Source organism: Mustela nivalis (genome assembly GCF_964662115.1).
Source record: "Mustela nivalis genome assembly, chromosome: 5".
NCBI classification, from domain to species: domain Eukaryota; kingdom Metazoa; phylum Chordata; class Mammalia; order Carnivora; family Mustelidae; genus Mustela; species Mustela nivalis.
This window is the reverse complement of record NC_139024.1, coordinates 7,673,377-7,693,056: the sequence shown is the minus strand read 5'-3', so window position 1 is coordinate 7,693,056 and position 19,680 is coordinate 7,673,377. Positions and strand designations below refer to the sequence as shown.

Genomic DNA, 19,680 nt, shown 5'->3' with positions numbered 1-19,680 from the left:
GGCCCGCCCACGGGGTGGGGGGCACGGTGGTTGGTTGTGGTCCTCTGTTGCTTGCTTCTCCCTGCTGTTGTGATTCTGATCCCTGAGGGGTCCCTGGCCTCCCCTCCATGCATCTGAATCAGGTACTGGGAGATGGGACGGGGAGGGGCCTGGTCTGAGCAAGAGAGGGCATGCTAGGCCCCTGCCCAGACGGAGACCCAGGGAGGCTGCTTTCTCCCCTGAAAGTGGACACTGGGGAGGTGCTTCCGCTGCAGGATGTGTTGAAAGCAGGCCCTTTGCTCCCAGCTTCTTCCGCGGCAGATGACCTGTGTGAGGGGAGCCAGTACATTTGTGTTACAAAAAGCCACTTGTTTTTCTTCCTGTGGAGGGAAGACCCAGCTCTCCTCTCTCCTGTGTGTCCCCTTGCTACTCAGCCTGGATATTTCGCTTCTGGTCACCGAACGTGTGGGATGTCCCCTCACACCCAGCAACTCTGCTTGCATCCGTCCCCCCAGGAGAAGGGCTCGGTCCCATGAGACTGTCCCCTACTTCGGATGCCAATTGCAAATCTCGGTCCCCAGGTGACCCATAATTCTGGCCGACTTGGTTGCAAATCGGGGTTCTGTGACCTGTTCCCCGCCAGTTTGCCAACCCGGCTTGCAGGACTCAGGGACACAGTTAGATTTACCCGTTTACAGAAGGATATGACAAAGGAACAGCGGAAGAGCCAGACCCAGAGCTAGGCAGGGCCAGGCCTGGGAGGTTCCGAGGCCCAGGAGCGTCTGCAGCCGTGGGGCGGGGCGCGCCCTCCTTCCCGTGTTCACCAGCCGGGCTGCTCTCCAGGCCCCGCACGCCTGGGGCTCTTAGAGAGGCTTCGTCATGTAGGCTTGACGGGGACCGTGAGCTCTACTCAAGAGAACAGGGATGGCCTGAAAGTTCCAAACTTCTGTGCATGGCATGGTCAGTCCCATGACCAGGAACCATCCAGGAGCCATCTGGAGTCACCTCATTAGAACGAAGGACATGCCTGTCACCCAGGAAACTACAAGAGTTTCAGGAGTTCTGTGCCAGGAACCGGGGCAGAGACCTGGACACATTCCCTGTGATCTCACGCCAGTAGGAAGAACTGCCTTTCCGCTGGGAGCGTGGGAGGTCCTGCCCGGGGGGGATGGGGGGAGGTTTGCCCCCGCCCTCCTCCTTCCTGCCCTCCCAGCCAGGCTCCGCCCTCTGGCAGCAGCCCCAGGTGGCAGGGGGACTTCAGAGCCGCAACCCCCTGAGGTGGTCCCTGCTTTGTTCCAAAGCACCCGGGATAGCGCTGGGCTGGAGGCTGGCTCCCAGTGCCCAGAGTCCAGAAACACAAGGGCACCCCTGGCACCGGGAGCACCACTACCTGCCTCTCGTGGGTGCAGGAGGAGCGACCTGTCCTGGTCTGTGTCCTCCCAGGGCGAAGATGGGGGCCCGGAGAAGGTATTTCCTGTCTGACAGCACGTTGATGTCCTCTGTCAGCAGCTCCACTCGAGGCTCCTGGAGTCCCGCCCTGTGCCTAGATGGCCCCCTGGACCCAGCATCCCACGTATCGGGTGGTCTTACAAGCCAGCAGCTGGGAGCTGCCCAGGAAATGATCAGGTGATGATACTGGTGGAGTCGCACAGGGTTCTGGGAAGCGGGCTGTCCCATGTCCGGGTGAGGATATGGGGGAATGGGCTTGTTTGGGGGCCCTGGCTCCTTCGCACCACGTGCCCAGGCTGAAGGACCGGCCAGCCAGAAAGCAGCCACAGGATGCTTCCCCGTTCAGCCCGTGGCGCCGCCCACAGCAAAGACGCTGCTCCCAGGAGCCCACGGTGTCGCTCCCCTGTACTGCTGCGCAGCCACATGGCCACGACACTAGCCGCAGAAGGCCACGCACACTTGTCTCCGGTTTCTGGGGGGCAGGAGGGCGGCCGCAGTGCAGCTGGACCCTCCACGGTGAGGGGAAAGACCCGCTTCTGAGCCCATATAGTCCCTCTTCTGTAGGCCTGAGGGTCTCCGTCGGCCGGGGTGCCCCATGTCCCTGTGGACTCCCCCACAGGGCCAGGCGCTCCAGCAAAGCCAGCAGTGGGCGCCCAGCAGGGTGGCTGTTCCACTGGGCATGATGTAATCCCACGAGAGTGTGGCCACGTTTGCGGAATTTCACGGGGACAAGCCAGTCTCAGGAGGTGAGCACCAGGAGGCAGGGTCATCAGGGGCCACCTTCCCCTCCCTGCCCGCCACACCCTTCCTGCCTTTCCTCACCTTCTGCTTGTCCAACCCCCTGCCGCCGTCCAGCCCCACCATGCTGTCAACCCACTAGAGGTAAGGGGCACAGCAAGGCTGAGGGGCCGGCTTGGGGGGCTCCCCTAGAGCCCTCTGCCTGAGCCGTCCCTTTGCGAGTCTATGCCCCCCCAAACTGGAGCCGCGTGGGGGTAGGGGCTGCTTGTCTCCATGTCCCAGGGCCTGGTGCTGTTTGAGACGCAGAGGGATTCTGCAGGTTTTTGTCGAGGGAGCGAAAGCGCTAACGCATGAGTTGCCGAACCGAGGGCAGGTTAATAAATTAAGGCATGTTGCTCCAGAGCAGAGCAAGGTTCAAGTTCAATGACGGTGTGAACTTGGGAAGTTGCCGCTGGCTCCCTAAGCCTGGCCCTGTTTTCCCAGCTGTGCAGTGGAGAGAGGGATAGCACTTCCCGCAAAGGCCATTGTGAGGGGTTCGAGAACCCATGTTGGAGCCCTGAACGGGCGGTCGATGGCCCTTGTCACCGGCCGTCGAGGGTTCACCTGGCTGACAGCTGGGTCTCTGGCCTGTGCTTGTTCACTGCTCCCTTTCCCACAGGATGCCAGCCTGCAGGGTCCTCAGCAGCAAATGGGACCCGTGCCCAGCAGAGGGAGGCCCGTGACCAGGGGCACAGCAGGGGTGGGGGCTCCGCGTGGGGGCCTCAGACCGGCAAGCGAGTGGGAGTGCGAGCTGCCTGATTATGCAGACTCTGCTGCTGTCCGGGGTCAGTTTGCGGTCTTTGATTGGGGGAGGGGGTTTATAAAAAGAAGTGTTTGACCAGGTAATCTCTCTGGAGGAGCCCTGCAGAGACCTGGGGGTGGGGGTGGGGGGTGGAGGAGGGCGGGTTACCCAGGGGCCTCTCCCTCTCCCGTCTGACTCCAGAGAATTCGAACCTCTGCCTAGTTGACTTGCTTCCCAGCCAAGCCATGTGGCCGGTCACGCTCCTGCCTTCCTCCCTTGCCCGCCACAGGCCGCGGGGGTGAAAGACTGCACCCAGTTGGTCGGCTTCCAGGCCGAGTGTGCTCGGACGGGGGTGTGCTCTCCAACCAGCCCACGGCCCAGAAGTGCGCACGGGACCTTGACCCCGGCCGTCCGGGCAGTCTGCGCAGTCTGGCCAAGGCGATGAAGCTGTTGGTCCCGTTATGCTCACCGTGGATGATGTTCTGGAGCAGGTCGGCGAGTTTGGCTGGTTCCAGAAGCAAGCTTTCCTGACCCTGTGCCTGCTGTCCGCTGCCTTCGCCCCCATCTACGTGGGCATCGTCTTCCTGGCTTTCACCCCGGATCACCGCTGCCTGAGCCCCGGGGTGGCCGAGCTGAGCCGGCGATGCGGCTGGAGCCTGGCGGAGGAGCTGAACTACACGGTGCCCGGCCCGGGGGCTGCCGGCGAGGCCTTCCCCCGCCACTGCCGCAGCTACGAGGTGGACTGGAACCGGAGCGACCTCAGCTGCGTGGACCCGCTGGCCAGCCTGGCCGCCAATAGGAGTCACCTGCCGCTGGGGCCCTGTCGGCACGGCTGGGTGTACGACACGCCCGGCTTGTCCATCGTGACCGAGGTAAGGACAGGCCCCGGGTCTGGGGGAGCAGGTGGGTTTTAGGAGCAGGGAGGAAGCACACAACAAATCCTAGGGGGTTCGGTTTCACATCAGGTCAGAGGGAGGAGGGTTCTAACCACTGAGCACTTAGGACACTTCTGGCTCTGTGCTCTGGCCACTCTGCGTCCTTCCGCCGTCTGGTCCCCTATGGACACTGGGCGCGAGAGGGGCAGGTGGAGGTCGGGGAGCCCTTTGTAAGCCAGACTGGATTGTTGAACACGGGTCTACGGGGAGACAGCTTCCTCTTCTTTCTGCCCCACTGGCTTCTCCAAGAGCCTGTAGAATTCACTTGGGGTGCCGTTAGAATGGTGGGGCCCCCACCTTCACTCGTGTGACAGCTACGGGCCCGCTGGGGTGGTTTGGAAGCCCGAGTCAGACTGTTTCAGTCCCGGCCGTGCCCCAGATCCACTGGGCATCCTGAGGATGTTACCCAGCGTCACGGAGGTACAGGTATATCCTCTTGCGACAGGGTCAGTGGGTTCAGCTGTGGGTGGCGGACCCGCTCCTGGCCTGCAGGAGGGGGTCATGGGGTCAAAGGGCCTCCCTTGCAGAGTGCAGTGGGTCTTTTCTGTGTTGTGCCTCGAGAATATTTTAGTCAAAGGCCACCAGATTTTATTTTTTTTCCTTTGTGGATCTTTTTGAAAGTGTTGCCAAGCATGGGCCCTTGGAAATTGGTATCGTGGTTGGTTGTTGAAGCCACAGACCAGAAGCTATGCAGAGGTGCTCTGTTGGCCAAAGTTTGGTTTGGGTGCTTACCTGAAACCGGAGGTAACTGAGTGGTTTTGGCGTCAACACAGCCAAGGTTCTTACTGGAGGAAGGGGCTGTGTCCTCTCCTCTGGCCTGATCAGGTCCCTGCTGGGGGCGTCGGACTGGGAAGGGGACGGAACGGGAGTTTCCCTTCAGGAGGAACAGGTGCTGGTGTGACTTGCTTTATGTGAAAACACATGAACACCTGGTTTCCAAGGGTTCCTCTGGTGACAGCATGTGTTAATTCGGGGACAATGAGCTGTCAACACTGATTCGATTTCAGGGCTCTGGGGAGGAGTGTGGGGGTGAAGGGTGGTGACCCCTCCCTCTCCGCCGGAGGGCAGAGTCCTTATGGAAAGTTGTCAGAAAAAATGTAGGACACTGCGTTAAATTTGAATTTCAGATAAATGATAAACAATTTTTAAAGATAATTATGTCCCAGATGTTACAGTGTTTGATGCTGATAACTGAGGCAGGAATATTGCACGAAGACGCACTTACACTAAAAAAAAAAAAAAGTGTTGTTTATCTGAAATTCAGATTGTACCAGACACCCTGGATTTTCTTTCCTAAGCCTGGCGACTCTGCCTTCACACCAGACGAGGAAGTTCGGTCTGGTTTCTGCAGAGGAGCAAGACAGTCCTAGCGGGACTTTGGGAACTGTCTGTCTGGATGTGGGGTGTGTCCCCAGAAGAGACACAGGCCTGTCCTGGGCTGGAGGGACGGGCCCCAACTTGCCTGAGGGCTCTTGGTGGGAGGGGGGTGAGCAGGGCCACTGAGCCTGAGCCTGGACCACAGGAGAAGGAGGGGTTGGGGCTGCGGAGGAGCCCAGCAGGGTGGTGGCCAGGAGGGGTGGGGCAGCGGACACAGAGGGGCGGTGGGAGGGGCAGGGTCAGACGCAAGGGGACTGAAAGAGCTCCAGAAACAGTGACAGTCTGTGGCAGCCCGGCTGGGCTCCCAGGGGACCCTAGATCTAAGCACTGGCAAGGACTGAGGGGCCCCTGGCACTCTCATTCACAGAGTGTGCCGTGTGCCAGGCGGTGGGGGGGGGGGTGCTGGAGGCAGGGGGCGCGGGGGCTCTAGGGTGGGTGACGGCAGGAGCCCTCGGCAACCCCCCCCCCCCCACGCCTTTAAACCCGCCTTCGCCTCTGTTTCTCTTCCTGCGCTGCTGCTTATTCTCAGGGCTTTGCCTTCGAGATCCCTTTCTGCAGGAATAATCTTTAACTCAGCCTCGCCTTGGACGTTGGAACCTGCTTGAGGGGGGACGCTGAAGCAGCCTGTTTGCACATCCAGCGGCGCTGCCCTCCCGAGCTCGGGGTGGGGCCTGGGGCTCCGTCTGGGGAAGGAACGTGCACGTTCCCTGACTTCTGAGTCCCCTGCCCTTCCAGCTGCAGCCCCCAGTGGGCTGGGGCCCCCCTTCTGGCTGGTTAGCTCCGTCTTCCCTGGCCTGTGAGTGTGGGCCGGAGAAAGGGCTCAGCCCCAGGTCACGGGAGGGCTCTGTCACCGTTCCCAAACACGTCTCATCCTAGAGATCTCCTGGCTTCTGGCCTGAGATCTGCTGAGACCGGATTTACAGCCGTCTGTGTTCTGACAAGACTCTGGGGGATTCTCATGATCAGACGAGCTTGGAGAACACAGACTGTGTCTGAGACCCCAGGCCCTAGCCCGGGCGGAACCCCAGTGGGAGCAGCGACCCATCCAGTGTCCCCCACTCCGCACCACCCTAGGCTTTCCTGGGGGCTGGGTCCGTCTTCCTGGTAGGCACAAATGTGCTGGGGGGCAGTGGTTGGGTGTGAGCTGAGGGGGGCACGAGGCATGGGAGGTGACCCTAGACACAGACCCTGAGCCTCGTGGGGGCACAGATCTCCACAGGCAAGACCAGATGCCCCTTCCTCCGACTCCATGAGCACTGTGGCTTCTGTACAGTCTGGGGAACAAGATGGCACCCTGGCCGTCTGAGAAAGGGGGGCAGGGACACCTTACAGACACACGCATGATGAGGATTAGAACAAAAGACACAAACTGGTGCCCAATGCAGTGTAAGCGGGATGTGGTCTTGGACAGGTGGGTAGAGGCTACGAGAAGACAGTTGGGTGGTTGGAGAGGCAGAGCCTGGGATGGCCAGATAACACCCAAGAGCGATCTGCTCCTTTGTTTCCCAACGGCAGGCCCCCAGCAGGCCGGGACGACGGAAGACAGCAGAGGCTCTGCGGGGATGCTGTGCTTTCAGCTGAAGGGAGAGAATGTTTGGGTTTGGCAGAGGGAATGCCCACGGTGCTGAGTGGTAGCCTGTGGGGCCTCCCAGAGCTGAGCCACTCCCAGGAGCCAACCCTGAGGTGCAGGTGGCAGGCCACAGGACAGGCTTGGGATTCTTTGCTGAAAGTCAAGTGGTGACTCAGAGTGCTACCCAGATTTTATATCGAAAAGTGCTCATGTCAAGGAAGTAAGCAGCCAGTCAGAGGGACCCCCAGGCTGACGGAGCCCAGAGCCCCGGGGCCCTTAATGGTCGACCCCAGGGCCCAGGACTGGAGGTGGGGGGAAGGGGTTGGCTTTAACCAGCACCTGAAATATTTGCAGGCAGTGGGGTATAGTCAAACCTCTATTCTAGAGGGTAAAGTGTTTGTTATTTACCTAAACCCTGTTCACAGGACTCCTCCTCCTGTGTGCTCACACCAGCTCTGTGAGTGGGACAGGACAGGCGCAATACGCACGGCTCAGACTGGGAACAGTGGCGAAGTGACTTTCTTACCGTCACACATCGCCCAGCGTGTCATCTGGTAGGGGGAGCCATGAATCTGAAGCAGGACAGAGACAGGGAGAGAGGAAGGGTGTGCCCCAGGGCTGTGCCAAGAACGGGGACGACGTGAGGGCCCCAGCCGTGGCGCCGCACACCTTGCTTCTACCTTTTCTGCGCCCCAGTGAGGAGGTGCGTCCTCCTCCTCCTCCTCCTCTCGGGGTTGGTGAGGGCTTCTCAGTGCCCAGGTGTGTGCCCCCTGTGGTGCGGCTTCCCCTAAAACTCAACAGAGCCCTTCCCCAGGGGGGGTCTGTCCTGCCTTTGCCCCTGGCTCCCTCCTGCTGTCCCTCCCCTCGCTGGCTCCAGGCGCGATGCTCCCTCTGAGTTTCTGGCCACCCTGGGTCCCAAGCACAGGACCCCAGCGCCCACACTGCTCCCACCAAGCCTGGCTTCTTGCCCGAGTGTCTTTGCTCAGCCCCTCCCGGGGCCACTCATGGCCACACCCCCCATGACAGAATCTCCAGGACCATCGGTGGACCTCAGATAATGAAATATATAATTAACAGGCACTTAATCGAGGGCTTTTGACCAGTTCTGAGAAACGTGTTCAATATATTTGGCTATATTTCTGTCTTGAGGAAATTGCTGTGTTATACTTCTTTTTAGAAGACTCATCTGCTGGCCATGTTGTCTTTCAATAACTGACGGCAAGGTCAAAACTCTGGACAGTGGTGAGGGTAAAACAATGATACTAGGGATATAGCGTAGCAGGTTAGATTCACGGGAAACCTGAAATTTGTCTTATGAAAATGTGGTAAGAAAAAAATGATGAGAAACCCTTGGGTCTATCACACTTCGGGGTAAACACTGATTTTGTCTGGAGAGAAGACAGAAGGGACACTTGGACTTACAAACCGTCTTGTGTTTCCGGCCCCTCCGACCACGGCATGACCCGCAGTTTAACCTGGTGTGTGACAACTCTTGGAAGGTGGACCTCTTTCAGTCCTGCGTGAACCTGGGCTTCTTCCTGGGCTCTCTGGGTGTCGGCTACATTGCAGACAGGTACGTAAAGGCCAAGCCGACTGAACGCAGTGGCGATGCCGTGAGGAGAATGCATCGCAGGGGACAGTGGTGGGAGCGTCTGGCTGGTTGAAACCCACCGCAGATGCTGAGGGAGAGAGACCTGGTAGCTAGAGCTTTGGAGAGGGGTAGGGTAGCAAGATGGAGTAAGGGTGGGGATTCAGGATGGACTTGGGGGGCCCAAACTCATGCATATTGTATAGTTGGGTGGTGGGCTGAGAGAAGACGGGACAAAGGCAAGGTATACACATGCAGCAGTTGGGTGAGGTGAGGGTAGGGACAGAGGGGGTTTGAAAAAGGCTTCAATTGTGGCGGAGGGGGTGGGGAGCCATCCCGAGTTTGGTCCTGTGCTAAGCGTAGCCCAGGAGGCAAAGAAAACATACCACATAGGGAGCTGGGTACGTGAGTTGTGCTCAGAAGAGCGGTTTGTGCTAGAGATAAACATCTGGGATTTGTCCGGTTTGTGCTAGAGATAAACATCTGGGATTTGTCCGCAGGAGCTGGTATCTAAAGCTGTCAGCTGTGCTTGAGATAAGCAGCGAAGCGTACAGAGGTTGTTCGGGAAGGAGTTGCTGGCAAAGGAGATGTAGCAGAAACGACAGGGAGGTAGAAAGACACCCACTGTCCCAGCATAGTGCGGAGCGCTAGAACGCAAGACGGGACTGGCCTGACGGGGAGGCGTGCCCAGATCTGCGGACAAGGCACCCCGCGCCTATCAGGGTCAAGGATGGTGTCAGGGGAAGGCTGAGGAGAAGCGAGAGAGGAGGAAGGAGAGTGTGGGTGTGTGGACAACCCTGTAAGGCAAGTGCGGTGGGAGGGACGGGGACAGGCAAAGGGTCCAGGACGGGGGTGACCACACCACGGAGGGCTTGAGGAACCCACGGGGCCGTGGAAGGGCTGGGTGCCCGGGGAGCCGGTGGAGCAGCCTTTGGTCGGAGGCACAGCAGGAGAGATGGAGGTGGACGCGGACGACATTAGTTCTGACTGTTTGGGGGTGACGGGTGTGAGCGTCCGACCGGAGGTTTCCACATTAGTGCGGGATGCGGATGTTGGCTCGCTGGTGGGGGCCGTGCTGGGCCGGAGCATGGGGCTGGAGGCGAGGGGCAAGGAGTCGGGGATTTGGGCCCGGGCTGGAGTCTAGGAGGCAGGGGGCGGGGAACGCCGAGGTTGCAGGGTGGGGAGATGTGGGGGTAGCGACCGGGTCGGGCGTGTGACCACAGAGGTTGGCCCGCTGCTTCCTCGAGTCGCCGCTGGAGTGTGGGATCAGGTTGGAAGGATGGAGTCCATGACGCTCCCTACCGGGGAGGAAGACTTAGCAAGTGATTTGCCCGTTTCATTCATGAAGAAAAGAAAGGGAAACAATCCTCAATCGCTCTACCGTGAGAACGGAATATTCTCCCAGAAAAGTTTTTGAGGCCCTGATAAGGCTGGCATGTTAATAATGACGCAGTCTGCCAGGCGACGAGCGGGGCACATGTGGGGACCTGCAGAGCCCCCAGGGGAGCAGCCCGCAACCCTCCCTGGCTGAGATGCCACACGCCGGAGAGCATCCGGATCCTGGCTTCCTCCTTACAGTGAGTTAATGAACCTCAAAGGGGCCGCTGGTCCCTGAGGACCACACATTTGGGCCCTTGGCTCAGACACAGTGACAGTCCCTCAGGACACAGTGACACATGCTTTCCGATCAAGACCCTCGCTGTCACTTGGTGCCCATCGGACCCCAAATACTCAACACTCACCCCCGCTGCCCTGTCTCCTCGCCTCTGAAGGTTTGGCCGAAAATTCTGTCTCTTGGCCACCACCCTGGTCGGTGCTGTCCTGGGCGTCCTCACGGCCGTGGCGCCGGACTACCCGTCTCTGCTGCTCCTCCGCCTGCTGCAGGGGCTGGTCAGCAAGGGCAGCTGGACGTCCGGCTACATCCTGAGTAAGTGTCCCGCCGGGATGCCTTCCCACCGGGCGCGTGGAAGCTGATGGAGCCAAAGGTGGAGGGGGATTTAGGGGCAGAGGGTTCGCTGGCGGGGTCTAGACAAACTGTGCGTGGCAGCCTGTGTCACCGGGCAGGGCACTACGTGGGGACGGCCTCCCTCCCCCCTTCCCCCCTTCCCCCACCTCCCCTCTCCCTTCCCCAGAAGGCTTGTGGGTCACAGACTCCCGGGGCCTCTGCTGCTGACTCACTGCTCGCCCTTACTGGCTTCTCTTCTCCCCTCCGTGTGGCAGGACCCAGGACTTTGTCCTCCCCGTCCCCAAAACTGCTCCACCTCAGACCCCCGCCCCAGGCCACTGTCTGGCGGTCAGCACGGCCCCCGCTTCTCTCCTCCTGCTTCTGGCCCCTCAGGGGTCCTGCCGCTGGCTTTCCTTTCACAGCACACCTGGGGCCACCATCTCTTCTCTGTCCCCGCCCTGGGGCCCAGGCCAACACCATCGCTTCACCTCCACGTGGGTCCCTTGTCTCAGCTCAGCTGTGGGCGTGGGAACATGTTGCCGCTCTGGGCACAGGCTCTCCTCCTCATGCGGCCCAGGCCAGCCTCTGTGCGGGGCCCCCAGGATGGCCGCAGGTCCGACCGCTTCCTGGAGATCCTCCTCAGTTGCCTCTGCCTGGAATTCCCCCGTGTGGTTCACCCCTGCTTTGCTCTCTGAGACACGGAGATCCCTTCACTCGCCAGCGCCCGATGCCTCCTACCAGTTAACTTTCCACCCCCCGGGGGCACAAAGTGCGTTCTGGCCTGGCATTTGCTCATTTGCTGGGTGCACCCTCTGCCCTCTCTCATGAAGACGTGGGGTGGTGAGGGCACGACTCTGCTGTGGGGGCTGAGGACACGCCCCGGACGCTTGGGGAGGTGCCGGGTCCCTGGTGGGCACCCAGAGATGCTTGTTAAGTGAATTACAGTCCCGGGGCCATGAGAAATGTCGCAGCTCGGTCTGGAGCCTGTCGGAGCAAAGCTCTGGGGAGGAGGCAGGGCCCGTGTTCAGGCAAACTGAGCCCTAAAGCACCCGAAGGACAGTATAGACGGTAAAAGGGGGGATTAAAAAAGAACACGCTGGAGAGAAGCGGGGACTGACAGCCAGGCTTGAGCTGGGGAGCATCCGCGGACGAGGGGAAGGGGCTGGGGTCAGGCAGGGGGAGGTGGGCAAGGTGCGGGGGTTCGCCCGGAGGGCAGGAGGCCACGGGGAGCACAGGAGCCCTGATGGTGACCCATGTCCTGTTTCAGTCACAGAGTTCGTGGGCCTGGGCTACCGGCGAATGGTGGCCATCCTCTACCAGACGGCCTTCACGGTGGGGCTCGTGCTGCTCTCCGGGCTGGCCTACGTCATCCCTCACTGGCGGCGGCTCCAGCTGGCCACCTCCCTGCCCACCTTCCTCCTCCTGCTCTACTACTGGTACGCGGGTCCTCCACGGGGCCCTGCACTCTCTCCATCCCCGGGACCACGCTCGGTGAACTCCAACTGCCCGGTGACCTCGGGGGCCACGTGGGCCATCCTCCAGTGGTGACCTGTCACTCAGGCATAGGGCTACTCCCGCCCTTTGTGCCATTTGGGGTGTTCTAATATTACAGGATGGCCCCATTACATGGGGGAGCAATCCTCAAACAGAAACACTTCGAATTTGCATCCCCCTAGAGAGAGGGACAACGCTTCAAGTCAGATAAGAAGCCACCTAGCCACAGAGCAGGTGTTTGCTGTCATTGAATGAATGAATGAATAATGAATGAATGCGTGAGAGCTCCTGGGGAATGTGTGCATGAAGCCACTGTGAGACAAACCAGTCCCATGACGTATCAATCTTCCTAGTGGACAGCCTTTGGCAGGGTCCCAAGGCACAGACAGCTGGACAGGTGAGTTCTGAGTTTTGTTTGTGGGGCAGGGAAGGGGTGTGCAGAGGGCTGTGGAGAGAAATATCTCACCCTTGCACCCCCCCATCACCATTCCAAGGACAAATTACCGTGGGTAGTGCCAAAGTAGACCGAGTCTCTAAAGCAGGGCTCGCCGCCAGGAGCCGTATACCTGTGGCCGGGACGAGTCTGCTCTCTCCCCATCAGGGTGAAATCCGGGGCTCCCCGGACGGGCGGGATGCCCAGGCTGAGTCTCGCTGGCCCCGCAGCATGGGCCTCAGCCTGAGCGTTTCCAGAAGACCTCATGCCAGAGATTCCCAATCTTCACGTTGTAACATCCTTACCCAGTTTTTGAAATGACCATATACTATTTATTTATGTGGTTTGGGAGATATTTTGGCACCTGTTCAACTGCCCTTGTATGATGCAGAGACCCCCTGCTGTCCCACAAGGGTCAGGGAGCCCACGGAGCATGGATCTGTACCAGGAGTTTCCAGGGGGAGGAGGGCGGCCAGTGGCTTGCAGAGAAAGGGACCCCTGCCCCGTGAAATGAAGGCCACAGAGAAAAGCAGCCGTTCCCTTTTTGCCCCTAAATCTGAGCAGGTGGCACTGAGAGTGTGAGGGACCCACCCACAGGGCTCCTTTGTGGATCCTGGGCTGGTCCGGGATGACCCCAGAGCCTCGTCCACTAGCTGCTTGAGGAATTACAGTCCCGAAGTGAGGAGGGTCGGTTTCTCAGAGCCGTGCCCTCGCTCCAAACAGGCCTTCGCGTCAGGTGCACTCTGGAGGTGCCCACACGTGGTGACGATCTGTGTCCGCAGGTGCGTGCCCGAGTCTCCCCGGTGGCTGTTGTCACAGAAGAGAAACACTCAAGTGATAAAGATAATCGACCACATTGCCCAGAAGAACGGGAAATCGCCTCTCCCTGATCTCAAGGTGACAAAGTAGCAAGGGGTTTCTCATATCACTGAGCCTTGGGTTGGGTTTATGATTTATTTATTTACTTATTTTTTTAGAGATTTTATTTATTTATTTGAGAGAGAGAGAGTGAGCAAGAAGGGGCGGGCACCAGCGGAGGTAGGGGCAGTGGGAGAGGGAGAAGCAGACTCCCCCCTGCGCAGGGAGCCTGACATGGGGCTCGATCCCAGCGCCCTGAGATCATGACCTGAGCTGAAGGCAGAGGCTTAACCCACTGAGCCACCCAGGTGCGCCGGGTGATTTAGAAAATGCTTCTGGGGCTGCCTTGAGGAGCGGGAAGGCCCTGGAAGAACTTGGGGTGATGAGCACAGGAATGGGGGTGGCTCTGAGGGCTTCTTCTGCTCCCCTGAGCTTGGACGCCACTGATGCTCTTACTCCCTCCTAGATGCTCTCTCTCGAAGAGGATGTCACCGAAAAGCTGAGCCCCTCTTTTGCAGACCTGTTCAGCACGCCACACCTGAGGAAGCACACCCTTATTCTGATGTACCTGTGGTAAGGGACCTTCTGGGCCTTCCCCCGCGCGGAATCAGGATGCTTGCCCGAGCCCTGGGGTCTGAGTTAAAGGCAGTGGAGCAATGCGGGCGGAAAAGGAGTTTTTAAGTGAATTACAAGCAGTCAGTGCGCTCGTAGAAAGACATCTTGATTTCTCCCTTGAGGATGGAGTAATGAGGCAAAGACAGCATTCCAGCGAGAAGAGCATGTGACGTGGGAGGGGTCAGCGGCAGGATGAGTGAACTATGATGGAGGGTCCCAGGCTTGCCGCCCCTCTCACGGCTCTGTCTTCTGGGAACAGACGTGTCTTGACTTGTCTGTTGTCAATGGAAATGCGTGAGGCTTCAGTGGCTGTCGGTGCTTCCAAAGAAGCAGAGCCCTTCCTCACATCTTGGCACTTTAGAGACCCTGCGTGGGCAGGGCTGTGCCTTTATCGCCCACTGATTACAAAACCCCCTCACACACAGGACCTCACCCACGTACCCTGACCCACGCCCAGGGTCTGCACCCCTCTTCGGGCGGCTCTCTTGCAGTCCCCCACCCTGCTCCTTCAGAGGACATCCTTGTCCTTGACATGGGTGGTTCTTTGTCCTTGACGTGGGTGGTTCTCAGCAGTCACTCCCCCAACCCCTGGGGCTCCCCCTTCATCTGGAGCCACTCTGCTCCTTGTACAATCGTTTCTGCTTCCAGGAAGCTTTTACTAGAACAAAGGTCCAAGCTAGTAGTGTGATGCCTGGCACAGGGTGACCTTGCAGATATTCGCTGAAGGTCGCGTGAATAACCACAGTTCCATAGAAACCATCCATGGAGCAAGAGGCGCCAGCCAGGCTGACCGTGCGCTCCCTTTGCCCCTACCAGTCACATGCGTGTCCCTGTGCTGGCCCCAGAGGCCTGCAGCCAGCCGCACGATGGTCCCAGGAGCCTCTGCAAACACCCAGCTGCCTGGTGCGCTTCTGTCCCCCCCCTTCCCTTTCCACTCACTGCCCGCACTGCAGTCCCCTAATGCACTCTGCTCCAGGGGGGAGTGGGGAGAGGTGTGCTTTGGCCCCTCAGCTCTCACACTCCTGCACCCACCCCCCTGCACATTCTGCTCTGCAGAACTCCCCTGTCTACACCCTCCGCTGGCTTCCTAACCCCCTGAGGATAAAACCAAATCCCTTTCCATGGCCTGCCCTGAGCCCACCCTGGACCCCCCCCCCCCCCCACCGGCCTTCCCTCCACCTGCTGCTTCCCTCCCAGCCCTTTCCGGCCCCGTGACTCCAGACAGCTCCCATTTCTCTATGGCTCAGCTTCCTCATCAGCAAATGGGGATCACGGCAGCACCTCCCTCGCCGGCATGTTGGCAGCTTCGTGAGATAATTTGTGTAAAGGGCTTTTTAGAATGTGTCTAGACCCGCGGACGGCGGTTTTAACATGTACATGCAATACATGGGCTCTGCCAAAAGATGGCAGCACTGCACACTTGCTAACTGGTTTTTGACTGGAAAACCAAGCTAATACGTTGCTTTCTCTTAAAGCAATCTATTGGTAATAGGTGACTCTTCCCACTTAACTGGGACAAAGGGAGGGCATGGTGAGCCCCTCGGAAGTTAGGAATGATTCGGGACTAGAAGCAAGAGCATCACAATGTTTCTTGGTGTGCAGTTGTATAAAACGAGGGAGTATATTGATAGAAATATCAGTTGTGATCTGTTTTAGAGCCAAGAGGCAATTTACATGCTGGGACAAGAGCGCAACTTCTTATCAACCAAAATCTCTTCTCATTCTGTAAATACCAATAAATGACCAAATGTTTCTATCCTCCAAAATTACGCAATGTCACCAAAAAACAAACCACGGACTCTCTAAAACCTTCTGGAGTGAATTAGCTAGTCCGTATCGGTGTCTGAGCCGTATTCAGTACCCCTGCTATTCCTCCCTGCGGCGGGTTACAGATGGAGGGGTCCTGCGGCGGGCTGCAGGGTGGAGGAGAGAGCAGCACCACTGTGCCGCGGGAAAGACTTGGCTGGCGTCTGCTCTGCTGTGCTCTGTGGACTTGACCTTGGGACGATGACGATGATGACACCAGTAATCGCTCATCATTAGCGAGTGCTTTCTAGGTCCCAGGAATCACTCCAGGCTCTCAGTGTGGGACAGGGAAGGGGTGAAGAGAGGGTTGTGGAGAGAAATCGCTCATCCATGCGCCTTTTGTCACCGTTCTGTGGAGGGCAAACCTGATCTGTGGGGGCCCCTGGAGGAGGACTCAGCCTCTCAAATGCGGGCTGGCCGCTAAGTCTTACACATCTGTGGTCAGAACAAGCCTGCTGACCCTTTGTCAGGGTAGAACAAGGGGCTTCCCACTGGGAAAGGCTGCTCTGGCTGAATCTGGGTGCTGGGACAGGATGGGACTGTGCTGAGTGTTCTCAGAAGACTGATGAGGGAACTGAGGCAGACAGGGCTTAGTTAAGTTCCTCAAGATCACACAGCTCATACAGCGTCTGATCGCTGGACCTGCTCACTCCTGGTACCCTCTGCCCATCCCTCTATAGCTGCCGTGGCCTCAGGGTCCTCGTTTGCTGACTCTAGGACATGGGGTTGTACCCCAGAAGTCATGACATCACATCAATCCCGAGAGAGCCTCTCACGGATGGCCCGTCTAGGACGCCCTTCCTGAATTTCATGTCTCTCCAGGACGTTCTAGATGGAGCGAAACCTGTTCCTCTCTGGAGGCCAGACTCCGAACCCTCCCCCATCCCACAGACAGGAGCCTCGGTCTGAGCCTCTGCTTCTCCTCTGTGCTCAGGTTCACGAGCTCCGTCCTCTACCAGGGCCTCATCATGCACGTGGGCGCCACGGGCGGGAACCTCCACCTGGACTTCCTGTACTCGGCTCTGGTTGAATTCCCGGCGGCCTTCATCATCCTCACCACCATTGACCGCTTTGGCCTCATCCGCCCGTTGGTGGTGTCCAATCTGGTGGCGGGAGCAGCCTGCGCCGTCATGATCTTTATCTCCCACGGTGAGTCGGGTGCTCCCTCATTCTCTGGATGATCGTATTATCGAACCGTGGAACAGTGTTTCGGCCCCTGCATATGCCCCTCGAATGAGAACAAAGACAAAGTCAGGGTTACCCTAGTCTTTAGCTGTGTGTGTGTGTGTGTGTGTGTGTGTTTTAATTTTAAATTGGTATAACGTACACATGACGAGTAAATGACAAGTGTCGTGCTACTTCCTGTCCCACCGTTGACTGTGACACCTGTGTGGTTTTCAGCGTCTGCCTCCTGGGGTATAAGCTGCAGCGAACACTCGGACACACATCTCTTCATGGGTCTAGACTCTCCTTTCCCCCAGGTACAAATCTGTGAGTGCGTTTGCCGGGTCAGGTGTGCTATATATGCAGCTCGAAGTGGATGCAGGCAGGTTTCCAAAACAGCTGGACCAACGCACACTCCCACCGACGATGCCTGAGCGTTCCAACTGGTCTACACCCTTGCCAACACTGGGTATTGCCAGTCTTTTTGACCCAGCCTCTCTGGCGGGTGTATGTTTTCGTCCATCGTCCTTACCACCCAGCATAATCCGAAGCAGAGTGACTTTGGTCGGTTTCGGTTTGAGTGTACACCAACCGCCTTTCCTATTCGTTACGTTTGGGGAGGTGGCTGAAGAAGCCCAAAGCAGATTTGCCATTTCCTCAGTTTGTATTGCTTGTGCTTTGCCCTTGTGGGTTAAATGAGTGGCTTCGGTAAGCTTTTACAGAGAGGGTATTGCGGGACGTGTTTCCTGAAAACGGTTTTCTCAAGAACCAGGCTGCATGGATCAGGCTGAAAATAAAAAGACGACTCCGTTTTCTTCTTCCTCCTGGCATGGAGAGAACAGCGCGGACAGGGAGGGGCAGAGTCCGACTGGAATAGATCGTCTCCACCATCTTCCCCATTTTCCTATTTCTGGAATTCTGCAAAGACAAACGGGAAGTTTTCTGTTTGTTTTTAAGCAACTGCAATGGGGGCAGAGAAGGAAGCCAAGACCTCAGATGGTCAGTTATCATCAGGACGGAACCCAGGCACCGAGCTCTCTGGTCCCATCCCCCACTGCCAAGGTCTCTCCCCCAGCCCCACCCTCTCCACGTGCCTCTACCGAGTCCTTGTCACGTGAGATGATAAACACGCCCTCCCTCCCAGGAAATACTACAAGTACCTTCTGTGTGGCCAGCACACATCTCGACCCTGGGATCACAGCCATGAGCAAAGCAGAGAACGTTCTTGCTTCACAGAGTTCAGGTTCTAGAGGGAAAAAGTGCAGGTGAAGCATGGTGGGCGTTAATCCTTTGTGCAGTGGTCAGAGGCGGCCTTGGGAGACCTGAAGGAGGGGAAGGACCCATGTCACCATCTGGGGAAGGTGCTTCCGGGCAGGACGGTGGAAGCGGGAGGATCACGGCGGAGGGGCGGGCTGAGCAGTCAAGGTCAAGGAGCAGCCAGGAGCCTGTGCCTGAAATTGGGAGAGCAGGGCGGGGCCTGGGGTCAGACGCGGGCGTCAGCAGCAGGCAGCCTTGGACGGTGTCCCCCATGTGGAAGGAAGCACTGGGGGCTTTGGGCAGGGATGCTCCCCACGGTCCCCCTGGGGAGGGAGAGGTGCCCCCAGCGCCGATGGGAAACAGGACAGCGGAGCTGCTCACACCTGATTAAAGACCCCAGAGTGTGTACGCAAGGCCCTCCCTGTAGATCCTGCCTGAGTGAACTTCCTCTTCTTTTCTCTTTGGGAGGCTGGGGGTATCCATGATCTGGCTTGGCTCCCACCACAAGGTGGTGAACAGCGGGGGGCTGGGAGACTGAGTTAGACCCAGTGGGGAGCTCGTTCCTAAGGCCACTGTGTCCTCTCTCCGGGGACCCTCACGCTGGTGGAGTAAAACGAGCATGTCCTCCGTGAACGGCCAGTATCCGGGGACAGGGGTCAAGAAGACATGATGTCTGTGACCCCAGAGGCTTTAATGAGTCCCCTGGCATGTCCTGGAAGCCACTTGCTTGTTAATGTGTGGAGTAACCCAGGTGGAGCCAGTGATGGGGCCCAATTCCTTGATCGGTCCTCAGTAGGGGGAGGGCTTCCCGAACCCTCGTGGAGTGAAGAGCCCCACAGCCGTCTGCTAAGATGCAGCAAGGGTTTGCTTCCCCAGTGCTTGAGTCTGAGACTATCCTGAAAGGTGTTTCCTTTAAGACAATGTGTTTGGAAGTGAAGGCTAGATTGAGGGTTAGAAATCCGGTCCCTCAGCTCCAGGGCTGCCGGCCGAGGGGCTGGGTTTCTGTGGCCCTCCTGTGTCAGGCCCTGGCAGAGACACTACTGCATGGTAATTAAGAAGCCAACGTTTCTGGAGCAGTCATGGTGGACGTTTCACATTGGTCATCTCAAAGTCCCGTAATAGCTTGTAGGCTGGCTATCACTGTTCCCATTTTACAGCTGAAGAAACCAAGGCCCAAAGAGGTAGGTCACGTGGCTGACAGGAGGCAGAACTGAGATCCAAAACATACGTTCTTTCCTCTGCGCAAAGGAGCCTCCCTCCTGTGTCACCATCAGGTTCTGCAACCTTGCAGGACTCAGTTTTCTTACCCCAAAATGAAAGGGTTAGACAGGGCACTCTTTCCGGCTCTTCCAGCTCTGGAGTCCAAGCTTCCTAATGGGGCTCCTCAAGGCGGGGCAGTCATGGGCCCAGTCCCCATGTGCGTTCCCCACCTCTGTGTGTTTCCTGTCCAGATCTACACTGGCTAAACATCACAGTGGCTTGTTTTGGCCGCATGGGAATCACCATCGTGTTCCAGCTGGTGTGCCTGGTGAACGCCGAGCTGTACCCCACGTTCATCAGGTGGGTGCACAAAGCGGGGGGTAGGGGAGTGTGGTGGGGTTGCCACTGACCTAGCTGGGCACTGGCCAGGCTCAGCGAGGACCAGCACTTCCAAGACCGTTGCTCAAGGCTCCCCTAGAGGTTAATCCGTT

The 19,680-nt window shown here is 58.3% G+C and overlaps 1 protein-coding gene across 2 annotated transcripts in view; it reads left to right on the top strand.

The window, feature by feature from the left end:
- The first annotated feature begins 981 nt into the window (after window positions 1-981).
- LOC309864201 (solute carrier family 22 member 1-like) overlaps window positions 982-19,680 on the top strand; it is a 30,562-nt gene continuing 11,863 nt past the window's right edge. The window contains exons 1-9 of one of the 2 annotated variants that reach the window (XM_082729505.1): window positions 982-3,819; window positions 8,299-8,402; window positions 10,190-10,344; window positions 11,630-11,798; window positions 13,072-13,186; window positions 13,614-13,720; window positions 16,503-16,717; window positions 17,690-17,794; window positions 19,441-19,549. In XM_082729505.1, coding sequence (XP_082585631.1) covers window positions 3,409-3,819; window positions 8,299-8,402; window positions 10,190-10,344; window positions 11,630-11,798; window positions 13,072-13,186; window positions 13,614-13,720; window positions 16,503-16,717; window positions 17,690-17,794; window positions 19,441-19,549 — 1,490 coding nt within the window. In that variant the 5' untranslated portion in view covers window positions 982-3,408. The remainder of the gene's footprint in view (window positions 3,820-8,298; window positions 8,403-10,189; window positions 10,345-11,629; window positions 11,799-13,071; window positions 13,187-13,613; window positions 13,721-16,502; window positions 16,718-17,689; window positions 17,795-19,440; window positions 19,550-19,680) is intronic. The other variant, XM_082729506.1, reaches the window with a different exon arrangement.